The following is a 24,052-nucleotide window of genomic DNA, read 5'->3' as shown; positions in this document are numbered from 1 at the left end:
ATCATACACACTTGTCCACTCTTATGGGCTATCCAACCCTGTGACTTTTCTCTACAACCCCTTTCTCTAATTACCTGTGGAATGGGGGGAAAAAATGGGTAAATCGCTTCAAAATGTTCTTTTTCATTCTGTCTCCCTCGCCCTCTCCTTCCCTCCCTTAAATAGGGACAATTCTGAGTGTCGAGGGTGATGCAAAAGTGTTAATGCTTAAAAGCCCTTACGTGTCAAGTTTTTTTTTTTAATTATCTTCTACTTAGTATTAATTAGTACTAGCATACCATGATAGTGCAAGTTTGTTTATTGTTGACAGTTCCTTTGGTTTATAAATACTGTTATAAATTTAGGCCTTTCTTTACTACTGGCCATTTTGCCTGGTTGTAAGAAATGCAAATGTATATTAGTTATGTATCTATTAGGAAGATTTTGAGGTACTGTTGGAACAAATATAATTTGCACTGACAAGTGAATACCATATGAGATGAACGTAAAAAACAAAGCAAAATAAATCATGTTGTGATTTTTTATGTGACATTAAAAGACCACTATTTATCAAAGACTTGGACCCAAAGAGGGCCTCCTTGTGCCAAATGGGCATTGAGTTGTTCTTACGAAGTGATTAAAAAAATGAATAGTGTAGCTATCTAACATCTTACTACATCTTCTTAATGAACATTTTCCTGCTTTCAAAAGATGCATGATCCTGTTAAGAAACTATAAAATCTGATACATTCTGGGACGTTATACACATTGTGCTGCACATGAAACGACTTTCCGCTTGTCTGTAAGGAAATTGTTCTTAGTCTTTTCCAGCCCTACCGAGTCTGGAACTGGCCTGCTCTGAGGTTTGCGTGAATCCCTACGGGGATTCATCATTACCCGCAATGAGCCTCCTCCCTCTTCGCCCTTTCCTTCCCTCAGCGCACGAACCCGGGAGCGGGCCCTTTCCTGCGCGAATCACCCACGCGACGCGTGAGGAAAACGCGTTTCCCAACCCCTTTCCCTCCCTGGGAGCGCTCCCGGCGCCATCTTCCCGCCCCGCCCCGCCGCGGGGAGGGGCGGTGCCTCCGCCTCGCCGTGGCCCCGCCCCCTGCGGCACGGCGCGGCCGCCATCTTGCCGCCTCGGCGGGCGGGCCGGGCCGAGGGTCGCGGGCCGGGGGCCGCTCGCGCGGTTCCTTCGCGCCGCAGCCGGGCACAGCCATGAGCGCGGAGGCGGCGGACCGCGAGGCCGCCACGTCGAGCCGGCCCTGCACGCCGCCGCAGACCTCCTGGTTCGAGTTCCTGCTGGAGGAGGCGCTGCTGGAGCAGCACCTGCGCAAACCCTCCCCCGGTGCGTGCGGCCCCTGCGCGGCCCCTCTTTTCTCTCCCCGCCCGGCCCGGCCCGTCGCAGCGGCGGCCCCCGGCGCTGCCGGGGATGTTTGGGGCTGCCGGGGAGGGAGCGCGGGCTGCGGGCTGGGGCAGGAGACGCGGCCTCCCCGTAACGCTGCAGCCCCAGGGGAAGCAGCTTCTCTGCACCAGACTTCCCATTCGAGCCTGTAATTTCTCCGCTTTTCCTGTGAGGCAGAGCATTTTCCTTTGCATACGTCTTTTTCTTTTCTTTCTTTTTTTTTTTTTTCCTTTTTTGGAGAGGGCGTGCGCGAAGTTGCCAGCGTTTCTTTGAAAACTGTTTATGAAGCGTCGCAGCTGACACCTGAGTGCCGCCCCTTGAGGCCTGCCGGCTTGGAGAGCTGGAGTTCCACCTCCGTGAAAACTGGAATGAATAAAAATACGTATCAAAAATGAATAGAAGATACTATAAGAAACTTGCTGTATTTAAAATGAGCAAATCTTTGAAGATTGTAAAGGGGAATTGGAAATTGTATTTTTTTTAGTGTCTGAAACGAGCCTAGGCAGTATTGCTTTTGCAAAATCTAAGTCCCACCTACTTCAGTGTCCTTAGTTCTTCCACTGTTACTTTCCAATTAAAAATACTGGTTAATATTAGTTATGTTTCACAAAATTCAGAGGTGAATCATTTTGATTTAAGTTCTTCAAAACAGCATGACGCAGGAGATGCATGCATCTGCTGAGATGCATCATGCTAAGATGCAGGACAGGCTGTCACTATGATAAAGATTTTTTTTCTTTCATCAGACTTCTTTTCAAATGTTGTTTTTCCCAAAGCATGTGCAAAAAACCCCAGCAGTTGCTCATAAATATAGGAAAGATTTATAAACAACTATGTATTTCTTACCTCAGATAACTTATAATTTCAGTGGGCAATACTTACTTCCCTTACATGTAAAATCTGAAATTTTGAAATTAGTTTATACGAAGTGGTGAAAATAAAGTATGAATTACTGTGGTTGAGTAAATGTAAGGGTTAAATGAAGGCATATGAGAAGTCTGACAGAATTCAGCGTAAACAAGTTGTCCCCTGGGTTTAGAGTCTGCTGGGTGAAAATGTCTGGCATTAGGTAAAAAAGCTGGGGAGATGTGTTCCCTGTTCATGGACACATTTCAGTAAGAAATGGATTTCTGGGCTTTGGTGAGATCTGAGGAGTGGCTGTCCTTTCTGCAGACCCCCCGCCCGTGCAGCTGATCGTGCAGTTCTTGGAACAAGCTTCCAAACCGTCCGTGAACGAGCAGAACCAGGTCCAGCCGCCACCCGATAACAAAAGAAACCGCATCTTGAAACTCCTCGCTCTTAAAGTGGCTGCTCACCTGAAGTGGGATTTGGATATACTGGAGAAGAGGTATGGGCTGTATGTTTCATGCTGAAGCTGTCAAACTGAGAAGTGCCATGAGTTCTTTATTCTAACAAGCAAAAATCACTCTACTCCCTATTCTCACAGTATCTTTCTAACTTTTTGTCCTGGGTCTGACAGTTGGAATCAAGTTCAATCTTCTCTGTAAGGTAGAAAAGTTTTGAGAGAAGATTCCCAAAAGCAACGTCTGTGAATAAATCAACACTGTTAATAAGTTAAAGAGGAAAAATATTGGTAATTAGACACTGTGATATGTGTGTGCCTAAACGTGGGTAAAGATGAGGTTTAGGTTTGTTTTTTTTTTTTCCTGTTGTAAAGCCAGCATAAGCTTTCCCATCCTGACGTGCTTTTTTTAATCCTTTACCAGAGTTTGCTGCTGTTCCAGTTCTGTTGACACAGAGCCCCTCTATCTAGCTATGAACTAGATCACTGAGCTCAGTAAACTTTGCTGAATGACCTTGCAAGGAGTTAGGCGCAGTGAAAGCAGAAGGTAGGAGAGTCTGGAACTTCTTTATTGAGGCAGTGCTGGGCATATTGGGGAACTGCCCTTCAGCAGTGTAAAAGCCTGAAAGGGTAAGACTTGCTCTCCTCCACCTTTTCAATCCATATTGCAGTTGTCAGACACAGGGCTGCAGGAAAATTTTATGTTCTTTATTCTGTTATACAGAATTTTCCTAACTTCCTAAATATTTTGAAAACCTTTGTTCCTTCCAGTTACTGTTAGGGTTTATCCCTTTCTAGATGCTTTTCTGTTCCCGTTCTTCTTTTTACGGGAACAATATATATATTTCTTTTCTCCAGCATGCTGTTGTGAACAGCAAAAGGATTTGGAATGAAATATCCTTGATTATTTTGTCTACCAATTTCATGTTCTTTTTTTCCTCTAATAACCCACGAGACAAAATCACTGTCACGTTTATTTATCTTATTAAAGTATTATGAGACTGAATTACTGATGGTGAAAACACCTTTGCAAGATACCACACAATGGCAGGCAATGCAGTGAACTCTTACTGTGGTTAGGTATGGAAATATTGTATGGACACATGTATTTTATATGCAGAGAGGTTTTCAGTAGATTGGAAAGTTGCTGTACAGGATTATGTAAGCGAGGTCTTAGGGCTTCTTCCGTTTTTGCAGGAATTCATATCCTTGACATATTTTATGGCAACTAAGATATTTGCTTCTTGAAATACAGGTATAATTCTGATTTGCAGTCCTACTGCATGATAATATTGGACTAATTTGGGGATTCTGTAGGATTGTTTTGTCCTCTTTTTTTCTTTTTGAGAGAGAGCAAGACGGTCTGAAATGCTTCTGATTGCCAGTTCAGCACATCTCAGTAGTAAGAGTTCTTTTGGCTAATGAAATCTAAGATTGTTTCTAAATGAGAACTATTTCTTGTCTTTTAACTTGTTATGCTCATCAAAAAAACTGAGCTCAAGGCTATTTATTTATTTATGTTTAAATAGCTTATCTGTTCCTGTATTGAACATGCTACTGAATGAGCTTCTGTGTATCAGCAAAGTTCCCCCAGGAACTAAACATGTGGATGTGGACCTGGCCAGCTTACCCCCTACCACTGCAATGGCCATACTGCTCTACAACAGATGGTAAGAAATCCTAAAGCACTAATCTTAACATTTCCATACTACTACCTTATCTTTTTTTTTTTTTTGTGCACTTTTACGTAGAGAGAGAATTTCAGGGTCTGTATTTAGTAATGATAACTTGTTATCTCTAGATATGTGACAGCAAGTGAAAGAGTCTGAAAAAAATATTTATAAAGCTCTGTTTCCCAACAAAATGTTCAAGGTAGTGCTTTGAAGTGTAACCTTTACAAAAATAAAATTTTTACTGTCTTACAACTTTTTACAGTCATAACTTTTTTTTTGTACTTTCCACTCGAGCATATCTAATATTTGTTCAAATTGAGTATGATGTCTGAAATCATGAATTGTTATTTTAAGAGGCATGTGAACTGCTTATTACACCTCTGAGGCCTAACACCACTCTTCACTTAATTTTCTCCCCTTTGTAGGGCTATAAGAACCATTGTTCAAAGTAGTTTTCCTGTAAAGCAAGTAAAACCCGGACCACCTCAGTTAAATGTGTAAGTTAGAAGTGTAATTAATTTGGATTTCACATTTGTTTTGTAATCAGAAACCACAGTTGTACTTGGATTAAAACATATTAATATGCTATGGTTGCTTGAAGTGGCTTATCGTAAATGGAAAACCTTCATTTATTTTAAGTGTATTCTTATTTTTATGTCAGATATAGTTGGTACATATCTGTATGTTTATATGCTTCCACTTGCCTAGTATATTACCTTTATCACTTCAGAGATGAGAAGAATCTTCCCAGCAGAGAATGGTGGCTCTCTCTGCTGGGAAGATACGTAGCCTCTAGTCTAGTTCAAACAAGGGGCATTTCTTGCATCCTGGCATAACTTTCAGCAGCTTGCCTAATTGTCTTACAGCAGTTCGCCAAATTATAAATCTGACAACCTGAGATAATATTCTCATCTCTTTGTTAAGCAATGACTTTTAGTATAAGGTCAAGATCCAAGTCATAGGAAAGATCCAAGTCATAGGATAGATCCAAGACGATTTCTTGGCTGTGGTTGCAACCTATGCTGATTTTTACATTATACATTTGTTTGGAAAGTGTCACTGAGGTGCTCTCAACTTTAGAATGAACATGAATTCCCGGTACACTCTAGCATTAGATGAATAGAACTCGTATCTGTTGGAAAGAGCTTATTAAGTATGTCGGTTAAAAATCATAGAATCATAGAATGCTTAAGGTTGGAAGGGACCTCTAGAGGTCATCTAGTCCAACCCCCCTGCACACGCAGGGTCACCCAGAGCACGGGACACAGGGTGACATCCAAGCGGCTTTTTGAAGATGTCCAGAGAAGGAGACTCCACAACCTCTCTGGGCAGCCTGTTCCAGGGCTCTGTCACCCTCACTGTTAAGAAATACTTACACTAATATTTTTCCTTAATATTGTAATTAAATTATATACATTGTGTACATAATACATTATTATTTATATATTATACATATAACAAATTATATAAAATATGTATTATACATATAATAAATTATATAAAATATTCTTAAATTATTATAATACAATGATAGCATTCAGTGCTTCAGTAAATTATTATAATACAGTGATAGTATTCAGATAGTATTCAGAATAATAATCTTGCATTGTCTCCTCTATATCTGAGTCTAATGCTGAATGGGAAGATATTGTGTGGGGGAACAAGTTAAATACTTCTCCTTCTCACCTGAACCCTCACACTGACAAAATGCTCATGAAGTTTGTCATGGGCAAGCTTCAAAAGAATGAGTCTGTGGAAACTCATTCCTTCCTCATAGTTTTGCTAATGTTAACATTTTGCCATGACAAGTTTGATTTAATAATTTTTTTAAAAAGGACATTGGAAACCGAAAACTCCATTTTTATCAAACCACTTTCATAGTCTAAACTCTTTCGATTATAATTCTGTATTTTATGTAAAGATAGATAAGAACATTCAATGGTCCTGCATAGGTGCTGATAAAAAGGTAGTTATGTGAAACTTGTTTGAGAATTAGTTGTGGTCTAGAACATGAAGTAAAATAATATACAAATTCGGTTTATTACTAAGATCTTGCTCTCTTCTCCTAATGTATTTTTCCAGGATGAATCAGATGCAACAAGAGAAGGAACTAACCGAAAACATTTTGAAAGTGGTGAGATTTTTTGCTTTACAGTTTCTTGATTTTCAAATATAAATATGAAAGCCCAAGAAGTCACCAGTAGCAGCACAGTATTGCTAGATACATCTCTTATTTGTGTATTCACTTTTCAGTCTTTTACAAATTGTAGCTAGTAGGCTTGTTTACCAGCGTATCTGCTCCTATTGCAGTGTATTTGTGCACTGTGTCTGCTTTGCACATTGTGATCAAAATGTTCTTTTGTCAGATTGTGCTTGAAGACACGTGAAGTGAGCAAACACCTTCACAATCAGTATATGATTAAGAATTAAGAGCATAACATATCTGAGCTTTAAAATTGTAAGGCAGCAAAATGGAGCATTTAGGACTTTTGTTAAATGATTTAGCAGCTGGATATTTTATGTTTGTAGCTTTCAACAGAATGTTAGTTGTACCTGAAGCAAGAGGAGTAAACTCCACTTCCATAAGTAGCCTGACTCAATCTCCTGCTCTGGAGCTTCTTAGCATCAGCTGGTGTGTAACTGTTCTATTGGGAGAAAATTTGCTATACATCTTTTAATTCAAACAGAAGTTGTTTTTATTTCCCCTGTGAAACAGTAACTTAGGATTTATTCCCAAAGTGTTGCAAGAACTTGCAAATGCTCAGAAAAGTGACAGCAAACTGTAGGGGTAGTTGACAAAAACTTGTCTGATTCGACTGAAATTCAGAAGTTAGAGAGTGCTTCTTGGAAAGGAAGGAGACCCGATCCTGTTTCTCTGCATAGCTGAAACTGATCTGGGAGTCACACATTCTTTATTGTACAAGAAATACAAAAGCAGATTCTACAGAGCAGTAAGATAGGCGCCTCACAGTTCAGGGCATTTCTACTATTCTTTTACTTTATCATGACATTTTTAGTGTAAATTTAAACCCAAAGCTAAACTAGAAACCAACAGATTAATTTTCTAATGCATTTGAACTATTATAGTTGAAAGAGCAGGCTGCTGATTCCATCCTGGTGCTAGAAGGAGCACTTAAATTAAACAAAGATCTTTATGTCCACACTATAAGAACTCTGGATTTATTAGCCATGGAGCCTGGTATGGTGAATGGAGAAACAGAGAGCTCCACAGCTGGACTGAAAATCAGCGCAGAGGAGATAGAGTGCCAGGTACTTCACCTTCCAAACTAAAGCTTTTCACTTATGTGTTTCTTTAGACATGGCAACAAGTAATATTTTGAGATAAAATACGATATTCATCTGTTGCTTTTTGTGACCTGTCTTTAATACAGTAAGATTGTTTTTGACTTCACTTTAAATATTAAAACTTGTTTCAACACTGCAAATACTATTGCTCACACTTTTTTCCCCCTCTCAGTGCCTCACATTTTTCTCCCTTTGCTGTAACTACTATATAGCAAGGGCTGATTGTTGCACTGTTTGTAGGATTACATGCAAGTCATAGTATGTGTCAGTAAAAAATTAATTGTACTGAGATTACAGTTGAAAAGAAAAGAGTTTGCTGAAGTATGTGAGGAATATGCAGTATATGTCAGCATACTGGATAAAACTTGCAATTGTTTAAAGTATGTGTAAGGGTTGAGCCAAAATACTTAATGTTGTGCTGAATCTATTTTTACATAAATTTAAAGATAATATATTTTATATGAATGATAATTGCAGGTGTGCTATGATTTGGGTGCAATCTACTTTCAACAAGGTTCTACAAATCCAGCTGTTCATGAAAATGCTAAAGAAAAGTTTTTCAGAACAAGGGAGTTGATTGCAAAGGTACTGAGAGTTTTATTACAATGTATATTCAACTTTTTAAAAATTGACTTGTTTTAAGAAATGTTTATTTATTTAGTAATGTGAGAACTTTCATGTTATGGTGTATTTTTAAAGTGTATTCATGGTATTTTGGCAGCAAGTTTTATTATATTCCATGCAGTGCTGTGCCTATTTAACTTGACACTTCTGTTCATCAGCTCCAATGAATTGCTGCTTTGTTCTTCCTTTTGTAATGAACATCTGGTTATGGAAATTGTATTGATACAAGAAATGTGGAAATAGTATCTCCACTGTTAGTAGCAGCCTCACTGAAGAGCATGTTCTTTGTAGTTCTTTGTAGTAACAGTGATGTTACCTTTCTGAGGAATATGAACAAGAATTGGAAGTGCTGTAAGGGTAGTTCTTCCTGGGAAGTAAGATTTTCTGAACTGACTATAAAAAACAGTGTCTTTTTATTTACTATTAAAATATGCTTCCTCTTTCATTTTGTTTCATATTTCTATTTATGAAGTTGCAAGACTTTACTTAAGACACAGCATGGTCTAACCTCCAAAAAGCATGTGTAAAACCTTGCTTTTTAATGATGCCTGAGCACACGTACACATACACATGCATCATGTTACTGTTTTGTTACTTGGACAAGTTGTGGGTTTTTATTTGCATCTTAGAAATAAGCTTATGTTTTACAACATCTTGGCCACTAAGATTTGATTGACTCTCCTTTTCAGAATGGTTCGTCATCCCTTCATTGTAGCATCGATGAGAAGCGGTTGGCTGGCTACTGTCAGGCCTGTGAAGTTCTTACCTCCTCTTCTGATGATTCATCCCAACAGGCTTCTCCTTACAGTCAAATCCACAACTGCATGAAATCTGGCAATTATCAGGTAGTGTGCTTTCAATAAATAACCTTTTTTTTTCAAGTGTTGATCTGATCTGATTTGGATTTTAAGTAATATTTAAGTGTTTGCTTACATTTATATACCCATTTGGAACAGTCTTGTCGATATTAGTTGCATTATATTCTTGAATAGTTTTGATAGTATTGAATAGTTTGATATTCTTGAATAGTCAGAATAGTATTTTGGATTTCAGGTAGTGTAAATAATTCTTACTAGTTGGTATATGAAAATTTGAGATAAACTGTAATTCTCTGAATTTCAGAGGGTGTTGTTGCTGAGATATGCAAGCCAGTTGTTTGTATTCTGTAACTCCCATTCTCTGATGCTAGCAAAAATACTTCTTTTGCTACTGTGATTTCTGAAGTGGTTCTAATGTTGTCATAAAGTTAAATATAGTTGTTTTCAATGCCTTTTTAAGATTATATGCTGGTGCAAGCTGCTTCTGTCAGTTTTATGATTTTCAGCTGCAACAAATCACTTTATCTGCACCTTTTGAATTACCTACTGAATATTGCAACTGTGTTTGTGTTATAGGATTTAGTGAAGATATTCCTTGAAGATAATCTAGCTCTCAGTTTACCTGTTCAGTTCAGGCAATCGGTGCTAAGAGAACTCTTTCAAAAAGCTCAACAAGGGTAAGACATTATTTAATGAACTTTACAATGATGGTGAAAAGCAATTCTCATTAGCTGTGGTCAGGAAGGGAATTTTCAGTCAAAAAGTGGGGTCCTAGGTAAAATCAGGTAGATCTTAAGTTTGTTTATTTTCAGATTGTGGTCTTGGACAGATTTGTATGGCCCAGAATATGTCTGGGGATTTGGCACATGGTGCTTTGTCTTGGTACCAGCTGTGTGCCTGTCAGAGGTTCTGTGATGATGTGTTTTGTTTTCCTGCAGGAATGATGCTCTGGATGAAATTTGTTTCAAAGTCTGTGCATGCAACACTGTCTGTGATGTGATGCAAGGGCGAACGATTGATATCCACTTTTGCCAGTTGTTTCTGAAGCCCAGCAAAGAGAAAATCGATTTCCTCCTTGAGGTAAGAAATTACTCTCTGGAAGGGACACAGTATTCAGTGGGATTCCCTCCCACTCCCACTTACATATATTTAGCTACACTATTGATGCAATTATCTCAAATTTCTAAAGCAGAGAGAGATCATTCATAAGGCTTTTTCTCAAACACTTCATTTTTTTTGCACTTAATACAAATACTCTACAAAATCAGTCTTGCATCTGTATTAATAGTTCGATTTCATTCTATTACTTCCGCAGTAAGTTTTGAGACTGCTGATATTCTTGATTTCATTATATTATATGTAGATACTATTGAATGTTTTCAAAGAGCAAACAAACTCTCCAAGATAGATGCTGGAAAAAAAAATCTGTCCAAGAGGATCAATTTCTCTTACCAGCCCTGTTGTAAAAGACAGTGTGTCACAAAATGGTCCTGTCTTGACTTAAGGTTCACTGAGAGGAGCAACTTTGGAAATGATTATTCCCCAAGCTAAACTTTTCACTGTTGCTTTGCTGTTATTTTCATATTTTGCCTCATTTGGGTCTTTTCCTTTGCTTGTCAGCTGTAGCTGTCCCATTTAAGAGTGTGTCAAGAATCAACTGTGTGTCCTGTATTTCAGACTCGCTGCTCACATTAGGTCTTGAACTTGTTTCTCAAGAAACAATTTGTTAATATTTTGTAAGGTGGCAATTGAAAAGAAATTATTAATTCTATAGGATCTTATGATTTTGTACTTAAATGTACTTTTCTTTTTAAATTTTATATAAAAACTTAAGGTCTGATGAAGCTGAGCAATAACTGTGACAGTTGGGTATGAAAAAGGAACGTGGAGAGTGTCTGAGGGAAGGTTAGTCTTCTGAAACAGAGTCTGTCCTTTATGTGGTTAAGGAAACTGATCAATCTGTGATGGCTACAGTGTTTATCAAATAACTTTGTTACCCCCTTGAGAAGAGAGAGTTACTACATGATGCTAACTGAGTCAGAAAATTGGAGAATCACACTGTCTGTAACTAAATATTTTAAAAGTTTTTAAGGGCTTTTTTAACTGCTTTCTTTTGCCAGGTTTGTTCAAGGTCAATAAACTTAGAAAATGCTTCGGAATCTTTGAAAAGAAAAATGGCAGCATTTCTCAAGTATGTACTGATAGTAAGATATCATGAATTCATAGCTCATAAACAGTGTAATACAACATTATAAGTGTTTTGAGTACTTGGGCTGAAAAAATGAGTCAGAAATTTGCTTTTTTAATTTTTTTTCCCTTTTTTCTTTCTTATATATGTACTCAGAAATCCCTGTCTTTGGTACATCTCCCTAAATTGTTTTTGATGTTCTGTTATTTCCACCGTCAGGATTATGACCAATTGCTTTATGACTTGCAGGACTTGACAGCATTGATAGCAAAGTATGGACTGATAGTTTTGCTTTGTTTCTCCTTCCTAATGTGTTATTTTTTTTCAGAAACTTGTGCTTGGGTTTGGAAGACCTTCAGCTTGTCTTCATGATTTCATCACATGAGCTGTTCATAAAACTATTGAAAGATGATGAACGGAAGCTGCTCATTGATCAAATGCGGAAGAGATCTCCTCGAATCAACCTGTGTACAAAACCTGTGACTTCCTTTTATGATATACCAGGTAATTTTTACGCCATTTCCATTATTTTATATGCAGGCAGTATTTATTTTCATGCCTGAAGTTACTATGTGCAGATATGTTTTCAGAAAAGGTTTAGAGATGGTATATGCTGTATTTTGGCCATAATGCAGACTTGCATTGACCTAAGTCAGTTGTGAAAAATGCTTGTTTTTTCATAAGGGGCGGGGGGAGACTTTATGGTGCTGATTTTGAACCTAACATTTTCTGTAGCAAAGATAAGGCAACACTCAGAGCTGCTGCTCTGAGAGGAAGCAGTTCTTCAGGAACGAGCAGCTGGGAAGCTGCCACAAGATGTTTCTGGGGGGCTGCAAAACGATGTATATGTCCTGTAAAAGCATCAGCATGTTTGGCATTCTAGTGTCTTATGTTTAAAATGTAATATAAGGAATGTCCTAGAAGTCTCTCTGTTTTCCTTCTAGCTTCAGCAAGTGTCAATATTGGCCAACTTGAACATCAGCTCATATTGTCAGTAGATCCTTGGAGGATTCGCCAGATTTTAATCGAATTGCATGGAATGACTTCAGAACGCCAATTCTGGACAATTTCAAATAAGGTAACTTATTTTTTATGGTCATGACATATAGTATTTTGAGGACTGGTAGATATCACGCTGTGATTAATGTTTTTTCTCCATGGATTTTAAGGTTTTTTTTTTCCTTTTTTTTTCAACCAGCTTGCCTTTTTTTTTTTTTTCCTCCTAACGAGGAAAAACTTAATCTAAACCCACTTTCCACATGAAAGGTGTTATAACAAAATATGTAACTTTTTAAAGAAATTAATGGCTGTTACACAAGCTTTACTTCTAAGAAAAATTTGTAGCTTTTGCTTTAAATATTCTACACAATCTTATCCTTTAAATTTCTGTTGTTAATAGCTGGGAGCAGAAGCAGAGAACAGTGTGGGGGTTTTATTGTTTTTGTGGAGTAAGGATTTATTTTCTTTTCCAGTTATTACATGTTCAAAGTATGAATGAATTAGAGTAGTTAGACATTTTTGATGTAACTTATACATTCTAATCCGTGCATGTTATGTGAATTCCAAAACTATGTTCTCTTGATCATATGTATTTTCCTTTCAGTGGGAGGTACCAAATGTTTATGGCAATGTTATTCTGGGAATTAAAGATAATCTGACTAGGGATTTGGTATACATCCTCATGGCAAAGGGCTTACACTGCAGTGCAATTAAGGTGAGCATGCCCTCTGAACCTACCAGTGTGTGTGTTTGGAGGTATAACAACATGAAGTATGGAATCAAGGAGTTGGGAGGTGTAGAATATCTAATAATATAACAGCTAGGTAATATAGTAGCATGTTAATAACATGATGTAATATGACGGGTTAATATTTCTGTCTTGCAAAGTTGCATGAGTAAAATGTGGATAATGGCTTTTCAGTGCATTGCATCTGGGTATAAATTTATTTATGTGAAGTTTGATTAGGACGTGCTAAATCACATTATATCTGACATTATATAGTACATTATGTCACATTATATAGTGATTTGATACATTGATATAGTTTGTTATTCTTTTGGCTAAATGTTCCCCACGTGATTTTTTGGAATGCTGTTTAATTTGCTTTGAAGTGTAGTTTAGCAAACGACCAACTAGTCAACTATAGGATAAAACTATCTCCACAATAGGCCTTTAGTTACTCTACATATGTTTTTTTCTTAAGTGTCTTATTTTGTTTGAGAGATCTGGAATGGGAGAATTGTTAATCTGACTGTTAAGTCCAAAGAAGTCCAAAATATAAAAGATACTAGTGGAGCTCATAGGTGGGACTAGCAATGCTGGTGCCAAGGCAGTTCCCACCAGGATAGCACTGTACAGCATTTCAAATCTAGTTTTCTTTTCCCTTTTGAATCCGTTAGTGCATGTTTTATGTATCTTCTTTATTGCAGGATTTTGTCCATGCAAAGCAGCTTTTTGCTGCTTGCTTGGAGCTTGTGACAGAGTTTTCTCCCAAACTACGTCAAGTGATGCTGAATGAAATGCTGCTTTTGGACATCTACACTCACGAAGCTGGAGCTGGTGTTTCTGGAGAACGTCCTCCCTCTGATCTTATAAGCAGAGTGCGAGGCTATTTGGAAATGAGAGTACCTGGTAAGGACACGTGCTGTCTTTCTGAGACATAGTAAAGCAAAAAGCCTAGAAAGAATGAGAAAGCAACAACTCTGTATTCCAAATCTGCTACTGGAGGGAAAATAGTGAAGTTTATGACATAGTTTTTGACAAGTTTTATAAGCTTGAAGTGGGAAGAGCAGCATCATGATACCCAAACGTTTCTAAACACAGTCCAGGTGCCACACTCAAATGACTTGAATAGAAAAGTGTCTACATTTTTTCGGAATGCTTTTGCTCGTTGCTAATGAAGTCCACCTAGTTTTGCACTGTGGGAATGATGTAATACTGTTGCAGTTAGAAGAAGCCTCTGTTCCTCCTAATTTATAAAAGTGGATTTTTTTCAGAGGACTAAGCATCTTTTTTTTTTTTTGCAATAGGAGATATGGAGTAGAAATGGCTAATTAGAGGGAATCATCTCTGCTTGTTTTCATACCATGCTGTTTTTCACAAATTAAAAAGAACACCGTTTCTTCCAGATATTCCTCTTCGACAAGTTATAGCTGAAGAATGTGTTGCCTTCTTGTTAAACTGGCGTGAAAATGAGTACTTGACGATGCAGGTTCCTCTGCCTCTGGTTCAAACTAATCCTTATGTGAAGGTAATGGGTGTTCAGTCTTAAGTCGTTAGCAATTGGGTTGTTAGTGACTCTTCCCTGTATGGACATTTGTGCTTTTTAAGACATGTACTTCTGTCTTTTTTTTTTTTTTTTTGTGTGTGTGTGTGTGTGTGTGGTGATGAGTGAAGTTAGTCTGGTAAATGAGGGCATACCAGGGCTAGGCACTGAGTATGTTTGACTCTTGACAAAAGATGGCACCTATGTTGCAAGAACAGTTGAAGCAAACTGCATTTTGGCACTTGTTACCTGCTGATTTTGGCCTCATAAGCATGAGGCATAAATATGGGAAAAATTGTGAACCCTAATCTGTTCAAAACACTGTAACACTCTCCTCAGTAACTTACCTTCCTCTCACCTGGAAGTTAACTTAGGTGTGGGAGATATGAGAAGTGCAGAGACCTCAGGCTTCATGTCTGCTCATCTTTCTTTTCTGATGAGACTTATATTCCAAATACATAATTTGGACTACTATAGTAATTGCACTTTTGAACCCAATAATTGTGTTTAACTTCTGGGGAAAATATACTTCTGAAATGCTTTCAAAATGGCTTTATAGGAATGTTGTTTTTACTTTGAAGTCAGGGATCAAGCTGAAGCAGAATGCAGATGTTTGCTGTCATGCTTCACAATTTCTGTCTTGAGCTCTGCATTTTTTTCTGTATAGCAGAGGATGCCAGTGCAACTGAAATTTTACTCCTAGCTCAGATTAATTGTTATGTGAAAGGTCTATACCTTTAGGTACTCTAGGGATCTAGTATGTGTAAAACTAGGTTTTATGTAATATAGGTACGTAAAGCTTGTTTTTGTGGAGTCTGTAGTACAGAAACACAACATAAGAAAACTAGTACAGAGAAAAGTGCTCTGTGATTTAATCTCTGCCTTCCAGCCCCCACTGTTACCTGTTGCAAAATTTAGTCGCTCTAATGTTTAAAACTGCTTGCTCAGCTGTTTTGAAACGTGTCAATAATTCCTTGCTCTAGTCAATATTCAGAGAAGCTCTGGCTTCTGTATTTCTGCTTTTGTATTGCCTAGCTGGGACAGCTGTTGGCAGCTACATGCAAAGAGCTTCCAGGTCCCAAAGAAAGTCGACGGACAGCTAAAGATCTCTGGGAAGTTGTTGTGCAGATCTGCAGCGTATCCAACCAGCACAAACGGGGAAACGATGGCAGAGTCAGTCTGATAAAGCACAGGGAGTCTACGCTAGGCATTATGTACAGGTGTGTCCTAGATTATTTCTAAAGGTGCCTGGAATTGTATGTTTGCCTCCATGTCCCCTTTGCGCACTGCCTGGATTGAGCTATTGGAGTGGCAGCGGTGGCAGCTCGAGATCTCCAAGTGAGAGCGCTGCACCCTGGCAAGGTTGGGTTTTAGTGGGGGTGCATGGCTGTTTGTCAGAGTGAGAGGAGCAGCCTGGCCTTGCCTCACTGCCAGCATCAGACTGATAGGAGCTGCTGCTAATGCAAATTCTGGAATACGTGGTTATGTGCAACAGCTTTCCATGCCCAAAAGGGAAGAGCTGCCCTGTCAAGCCGTGCACTGTCCTGTGCTGCTCTGGGCTCATCTGGTTAATGTGTATCGAGAGGGCAGCTGCTTTTGCTCACCCTGCTGTGGGGTGGGTGGGAGAAGGTGGGTGCTTTCTTTGTGTGTCAGTTTTACACTGCTGCCAGAAAAGGGAGGCAGTCTGGGTTCACTCTAGGATGCTGAACCTCTTCTGACCCCTCAATTCAAACAGCAACAGGCAGTGGCTCTGTTCTTACTATGGAGAAGAACTAGTGAAATCTTCTCCAAACAAGCTGTGCTTGTCTGTGTTATTTGGTGGTGACAGTTTTTGCTGTGGCATCACAGTGAACTTCATGTACATTATAAATGACTCTAGTGCACCCTCTTCTGTAAACCTGTGCTTGTCATTGTAAGCTTGGCTTGCACTGCAGTTGCTTTCACTGCCTTTCAGGTTTCCTGTAGTGTTTTCACTTACATACCCTGTGTTTGTAAGCTTAAAAAGCTAGTTCTAGGGATCTTTTGCCAGATGAAAAAATTGTTTTGCCGCCTGTTCTCATTTACAATAATTTAAGCCTGTGTATTTTTATCCCCGTGGCTGGTGACTTACCCATGTATCTGTGTCTCTAATTTAGGAGTGAATTGCTGTCGTTTTTAAAAAAGCTGCGGGTAAGTTGCAATGGACTTCACAATATGTTCATAACTATACTCTCTAGTATATTTCTTCTTCTGGACTTTTTCTATTAAATTTCAGAAAAACTAATATCTATCTGGATGTTTTGTGTGGCTGAAGCACTTCTGAATTTGTTTACCTGACATAGAGCAGCGCTTAAAAGCTTGTTTAAAATCATCCTTAATGCTGACAGTGGAGATCTGTTAATGTTAGGATTACCAAGAACGTAGCTTTTGCTAAATATACAGTTTATTAGAAAAACTTTATTCCCGTTATCATGAAGGACTGTGTTTTTGGACATTAGCAAGGTATCCCTTGTGGAGGGAGGAAGCTACTACCTGGTTCATAACTAAGATGTAAAACTGAGGAGAAAAAATGTGTGTGTGTGTGTGCGTGTGTGTGAATGCGTAGAATATATTAGTATATACTATGCTCAAGTTTAAGGTTAGGCAGTAGCAATGGAAGGAAAACAAAGATGTTCAAAGCTTATATGTATATATTTTTTCCAGGCAGTTTTTCAGGGAGGTGTGAAATAAGGATTTCTTATAGAAATTTTCTCAGTGTTTCTGTGTTGTAGGCTTCCTAGCAGAATAATGCCTTATCTAGAAAGGAAATGGTATTTTAAGTACCTTGCATAGTTTTAAAACTTAAGGAAGAAAGTAAAGTTTTACGTTATTTTGTGAAAATTTTTCTCTCCTCTCTTGTAGGAACCATTGGTTTTAACTACAATATTATCCTTGTTTGTCAAGCTTCATAACGTTCGGGTTAGTATGTACCATAAACATCGTGCTTGGAATGGTTAAGTGTGCTGAGTGGGTCCTTTGTAATTTCTTCTGCTATGTTTCTTCTCATAGGAAGACATCGTGAATGATATCGCCGCAGAGTACATTGCCATCTGGCCCTCATCCATCCCCAAGTAAGATGATAACCAACGCAGAGGGTTTACCAAATCTTTGTTGATCTAGGTGATTTGGTTGCAGTTACTCAGTGTTTCCTGCTGTGCAAGGTTGTCACTGACTCACAGGCCCATTTTCCTTCTGGGGACAGATGGGTTTGATTGCATGAACTTTTGTGCCTGATTTGATGTTTCTGAGAGAGATGCAGGTGCAAGAAATGGAAGGCTTTGTGTGCTTTATTGAGCTATATGTAACTATATAAACTAATTAGTATTTTAATACAGAATAACTACTAACTTTTGAGAGGTGTGTTTGAATAGCTGCCATATATTAAGTGGCATAAGGTATTGAATTGTCCTGCCTGGGTAGCACAATGTTCATTAATACTTTTAATTATTTCTGTACTCGCTAAGTTTAGGGACAGACTTTGTGAGACTAGAACTTCGCTGTCCCAGACTCTGACTGTGCAAAGTACTTGTGAGCATAAGGAGAGTGAGTGCAAAGTTTAATACCATAAATGTGCCTTAATTGGTCTGCTTGGATGGTTTTGTGGTTCCTGGTTTACATTTGCGTGTCTGTTGCGAACACAAGTAGAAGATGGTTTTCTATCTATTACCAGAATTTCTGAACAGGTGAGAGAGATGGTGTATTTAAAAGTGGACCTGCCCAAGCAGTGCGCCAGGCTGCTGCCAGCCTTTCCTTCCAAGTTAGTCACTGAGGTTTCCTGCCTGAAATGGTAGTCTCTGGCCATTCACGCAAATACTGTAATAAATTTCAGTTTCTAGTGTCTGTCCATGCTTGTTGAAACTGAGAGCATATATTCTTGAGAGAAATCCTTTAATGGTGGCTGCCACAGAAAAATTCTCTCTTTGCCCAAGTCCGTGAATGATACATTTCCCCTGTCATATATATCATATGAAAATTTTTCAACAGGAGGCGTATAACATTAAATCTTTACTGGAGTTATGTGTCATATATAATGCGCATATTGTTTTTTAGGTATAAAATCAAATTACTCTTTCAAAAGCTCATTTAGGAATTATTTCTCTTTTTTTCCCTCCTTTAGTCTTCAGTCAGTGGATTTCGAAGCTGTGGCTGTTACAGTAAAAGAACTAGTCAGCTATGCACTGACCATCAACTCAAACAACCACTTCTGGCTAATTATCCAGGCAGACATTTATTTTGGTAAGCAAAGCAAGCATCTGTTTTTAGCATATCTGAAGGGGCACCTTGTCTCTCTCTCAGGTTTGTGTATGCTCCTAACACTCCCTGTGTTTCCTGTACATACTATCATGCAAAGGAGCCTAAGTGGTATATGAGTTTAAAAGGTTGCTTTGGAGGCAGTAAAAGTGTAAGTGATTTTTCCCTGGGAGGAGTTTTAAGCCTAGAGATAGGCTTCTGACAGGTCGTGCAGACTTGCTTTTAGGGTAAGGGAAACTTTACAAGAAGGGTCACTATTAGCTTCACTTTTTTTAATGGGAGCGTTTGGTCCCTGACTGGAAGACTTGTGCATATGTGTAGCACTGGAGTTTCTCAGCGAGTGAAGAGTTGTGCGGGTCCTACTTGCTTTTAAAAGTGGTGGCCAGCTTCACTGGCATGGATGATGAGCAGAATTTTATATAAGGAGTGTGAATGAGGAGCGTGAGCTGGGAGGTTGTGTGGTTGGAGTGTGAATGAGGAGCTGGGACTGGGAGGTTGTCTGTCTTGTGCAGTGAGATGCAGTGCAGAAATCCTGGCTTCAAAGGGGGAGATTTATTTAGAACATGGTTCTCGGAGCAGGGAAGGAGCCTGCGCAGTTGGGTGACCAGGGCCCTCCCCTCGGATATGGGAGAGTTGATTTAAGGAGCGTGAGCTCCTGATTCAGTGCTGGCTGGCATGGGGAGCTTTTCCTGGCCTCTGAGCCCTCACCTGCGACTTGCCTGGTGCTTATCCTGGCTCATCAGCCGGGAGCAGCCAGCAGGACCTGGCTATAAAGCAGCACCAGTTCTGGGCACCACGACCCACAGCCCAAGTGTTCCGGGTGCTCACAGGAGCTTACAGAGCCGCTGTGATTCCCCTGCTCTGTTGAGCTTAATGCCCTGCCTGGGGGCACTGCCTGGGGCACTTGTCAGCACCCACCTCTCCCCACAGACTGTGGAGTGGGGTAGCTGGAAGCCAGCCAGGCAAGTGCGGTGCTCCCTGGTGCACGCGCTGAAGAGAGGGGTATGATCATTGCTGTGCTAAAGAGGGGGAGATGGTCACTGCAGTGCTCAAAAGTAGATGGGAATTTCTTGTGCTTAACGTCTGCTGAGAGTGTGCTAGAGGAATGTAGCATCCAAGCCAAATTGTTCCTTTCCAGCAATGTGCTGTCTCTCAGCCATCGGCCTGGGGGTACTCCAGTCTCTCAGAGGAGGAGCTGCACGTTTCCAGATCAGTGTTTGGGACTGGGAGGTTGTCTGTCTTGTGCAGTGAGATGCAGTGCAGAAATCCTGACTTCAAAGGGAGAGATTTATTTAGAACATGGTTCTCGGAGCAGGGAAGGAGCCTGCGCAGTTGGGTGACCAGGGCCCTCCCCTCGGATATGGGAGAGTTGATTTAAGGTCATGAATTGATGGCATTGACTTGTCCAAAGTAGAACAACCTCTAGAAGGGGAAGCTAATGCCAGAAAGTGCCACAATTGGAGCACTTGTAGCATATGGTGGGAACAGGCAGACTGCTCAAACTTTGCAGAGCCCTTGACAGCTGCCTGAAATTAAAAAAAGTGATTGTTACCCAACAATATACTTATTTCCAAACACTGACTTTTTTCATTCTAAACTACCAAGGCGGGGATGATAGCTGGTAGTGATAGACGTTCTTCAGCCAAAATTAACTAAACCTACTTGAAAATACAAATCAAAACCAAACCCGAGTGACAATTTCTGTGCTTCTACTTACAAGCAGGCAGGGAAGGCGCAGTCTGAAGTGCTGGAAAGGAGAGGACTGTGCAGTCAGAATATCTCACTTCTGAAGGGGAGCTCTCTGACCGCATCACCTCAGAGCCCCAGGACAAACAGGAGCTATGTAAAGGCATCAGGCAGTGCTCCGGCTTTAGCAGGTTAATTGGCACTTAAAGGTTTTCACAACGCTACATATGTTCCAAATTCTTCATGAAATCTTGGCAGAATAACATCTAAGATTTTTTTTTTAATGTGATTCTTAAAAGTCACAGCTTCACCTCTGTTGCTAATTTTCCCAATTGTATAGCTGAGTATGACTCTTTTACCATCTCCTGTGTGTACATTTTAAAATATACAAGTCATTTTCCAAGTAGAATTTCAACTGAGAGGTGGTTGAACTGTGGCCTGAATAATTCTGTAAGTGATTAGTCTGAATCCTAGAAATAACTGCTGTGCTTACTCTCAAGTCTCTGCTTTGTTTTTTTCCACTACAGCAACAAATCAGTATTCAGCAGCCCTTCACTACTACCTCCAGGCAGGAGCTGTGTGCTCAGATTTCTTTAATAAAATGGTACCACCAGATGTATACACAGACCAGGTGAGATCATCTGTGGAATGGGATTTAAGTATAAATGGAGGGGCCTGTGGGCCTGCAGACCCAGGGCTGCGTCCTCGGTGCCTTCTCTGAGGCTCTGTTTAAGAAGAATCTTTCTTTCAGATTCATTTCTGAGCATTCTGAAAGCATTTCTGCCGCAGCTGCAAGGGGAGGGAATTGTGGTAGGAGAGGGAGCAGGGAGGGTTTGTCCCCTTCTTTGCTCAGCAGGAACCCCCGTGTCACCTGGGGGCAGCAGAGCAGGAGGCTGTAAGAAAGAAACGGCTGCTGCCACCCAGGGAAGGAGGTTATTTTTGTGTCCTGTCATATTGTTACTTCTGCTGTTACTACCTGCTGGTGTCCCCCTGAAAAGCGAGCGCTCCAGTGACAGCGAAAGCCCTGAGGTGGCGACCATGGCAAGGCCTCCCTAGGGCTTGTTGCGTTTTCCTAAAGTGACCAAAAAAAAATCAGGCAAAAATCTGCTGGGGCTAAAAAAAAGAATTTTTTTTTTCAGTAGTTATGAGAATGTAGATTCAGTTATTTGGTCCCTTTAAAAAAAGATGAATTAAAAAAATAAATGCTGCTGTTTTGTGAGCCAGTAACAGCTTAAAAGCTTAAAACAATCTTAATCTTAATTTTTTGTTTGTTTTCCTTTTACTGCTCTACAGGTGATAAAGAGAATGATCAAGTGTTGCTCCTTACTCAACTGTCACACCCAGGTAAGAGCTGAAACAGAGTAATCTTCAAATATTTTTGACTTTAAAAAATAAAACTGACTCTATATTGTCTTCTAAATCCAATCTGCAATTACAAAATAAATTTAGTTGTTTTTGTTATTGCTTCTGTGGTTCAAATTTAACTTTATTTACCAAGGAAAAAATACTTATGCTTGGAACCATTATAAAGGAAGCAGTAGTTTGGGTTTGTTTTGTTTGTATGCGCTGGCCTCTACAAACAGAACTACAGCCTCGAAGAAGTTCATCTGTGGGGTGTTTGGGGGAAATCTGGTTCTGTTCACTTGATCATCACCTGCGCTAACTTGTTCATTCCCTAAGAGGAGCAACATGTAAATTAAACTGGAGGCTAACAAATATTGGGAAATACGGGAGCTAGATCAGTCTTTTCACATTGAAGTAAAACATCTCCCTTTTTTTTTAAAGCGCTGTTGCAAGTATTTTAGGAGTTATGTATGCGCTTGAAGTTTGGGTTTTAAAAGTTACTAAGTTTAGGGACTGAAGGTACTGATGCTCTCTGGCAAATTGAGGTTTGTGGGGAGCTAGGCCTGTGAAGTCAGCTGGAGTCTTTCCTTACAGGTAGCTATTTTATGCCAGTTCCTCAGAGAAGTGGACTATAAAACCGCATTTAAGGCACTGCAGGAACAAAACAGGTAAATACTGCAGCAAATAACAATTATACAGACGTTCATTGTCTGCATGTTATGTGCATATTATATACATAAAGCTTATGTCTTCTCTTTCAGTCATGATGCTATGGATTCTTACTACGACTACATCTGGGATGTCACAATTTTGGAATATTTGACATGTATCCTTTCATTAGCAATTACTGAAGAAACAATTTATAGGGGAGGTTCAGCTTTGGAAAGTCACTTTTAGCTGCTGGCAGCTGCGTTTCATGCTTGAGTCAGACTTCTTGCCCTGGCACCCTCCCTGCCTCCATCTCCCTGGCACCACCACCTTAAGGCAGGGTTTCTTCACCGTATTCATAAAGGGGGCAGGTGGCTCTTCTTTTCCAACACCTCTTTCCCAGCATCTCTTTTTCCTGACTTTCCATCAGATCTCCATCATAAACGAGGCGAGACAGACAAGAGACAAATAGCGGTAAGTAGGAACAGAATGTAGCAGGGAATGGTGTAGTGTTTTTTAGTTCCCTGAAGCCCATCTTTGAAAAGAATTACTACTTCCAGTTTTATATTCCTGCATAATTTTTACTACAAGGGGGAATGCTGACATAAACTTGCACCAAGAGGGTACAGGGTTAGGAAAGCATAGATATTACAGAAATAAAATCATTTCTGCTTGAACTAGTGCTGGAAACAAGCCTTGAAGGAGCTAGCTTAACTAATTGTCTTCTGCTAGTGCTAATACCTTTTTTTCTCTTTCCAGATTAAAGCTATTGGCCAGACTGAGCTTAATGCCAGTAACCCTGAGGAAGTGCTGCAACTTGCTGCCCAGAGAAGAAAAAAGAAATTTCTTCAAGCAATGGCAAAACTTTACTTTTAAGCTAATGGTGGAAAATCCTTATAAAAGGGGCAGAAATGGGAAAAAGGAAATCTTTCAATGCTTTTTATTTTTTAAATTCATTTAAATTTTTGTACAACATTTACAGTGTATCTTTTAGAAATAGATGAAATATTATAATAAACCCCCTTATTTTTACAAACTGTACAGAAGGCCTGAAACAACTTCAGCTAGTTCACAATGCATTGTTCATAGAAGCAATGAATTCAAGTTTGCTAAATTAAAGAGCTCAAGTTTAATACAACATGTATAAAAAAAAAAAAGAGACACGAGTGTCATGTGAAGCTCAAGTGCAGTTTCACAAACTGCTCAAGGTCATACAAAACTGCTACTGCTAGAAGGAGCATCTTGAACAAGGGAGAAGGAAGAGAATGACTGTCCCCTTCAGCAGAAGTTAAGCACCTCAGTGGTAGAGGTAGTAAATATTCCAAGGAAAACAGTAGTTAATGCTGCTTATAAACACTGATAAAGTACAGCTCCACAGTTGCTTTTAAAAATACTGCTCACACTAGTTGAGTGGTTGTGTAAAGTACCAGCACTCCGATTTTTCCCCATACCCTTTCCAGTTCTGGCTCTTTCGGTCTTTTGAAGGTTGAGGGCTGGCTCTTACACCCTGGGACTCCTTCCTTGCAGGACTGCACTTATTCCA

General features: G+C 39.6%; 1 protein-coding gene across 1 annotated transcript; it reads left to right on the top strand.

The window, feature by feature from the left end:
* Positions 1 to 1,191: 1,191 nt before the first annotated feature.
* On the top strand, positions 1,192 to 23,435 carry INTS8 (integrator complex subunit 8). Its single transcript, XM_088533641.1, has 27 exons — positions 1,192 to 1,327; positions 2,558 to 2,732; positions 4,217 to 4,357; positions 4,786 to 4,857; positions 6,443 to 6,494; positions 7,448 to 7,630; positions 8,144 to 8,251; positions 8,980 to 9,135; positions 9,685 to 9,785; positions 10,047 to 10,188; positions 11,229 to 11,299; positions 11,625 to 11,800; positions 12,241 to 12,374; positions 12,900 to 13,010; positions 13,727 to 13,928; positions 14,426 to 14,547; positions 15,598 to 15,782; positions 16,698 to 16,731; positions 17,443 to 17,499; positions 17,590 to 17,651; positions 18,698 to 18,816; positions 21,045 to 21,148; positions 21,811 to 21,861; positions 22,456 to 22,529; positions 22,623 to 22,687; positions 22,940 to 22,983; positions 23,269 to 23,435. The coding sequence occupies exons 1-27, from the start codon at positions 1,198 to 1,200 to the stop codon at positions 23,383 to 23,385; spliced, it is 2,988 nt and encodes a 995-aa protein (XP_088389767.1). The 5' UTR covers positions 1,192 to 1,197; the 3' UTR covers positions 23,386 to 23,435.
* The last annotated feature ends 617 nt before the right edge of the window (positions 23,436 to 24,052 follow it).

Source organism: Tinamus guttatus, unplaced genomic scaffold (genome assembly GCF_059628265.1).
Source record: "Tinamus guttatus ecotype Peru unplaced genomic scaffold, ASM5962826v1 Tinamus_guttatus_pri_ptg000510l, whole genome shotgun sequence".
In the NCBI taxonomy this organism is placed as follows: Eukaryota; Metazoa; Chordata; class Aves; order Tinamiformes; family Tinamidae; genus Tinamus; species Tinamus guttatus.
The sequence above is the reverse complement of the archived record's forward strand: the minus strand, read 5'-3'. Positions and strand labels throughout refer to the sequence as shown.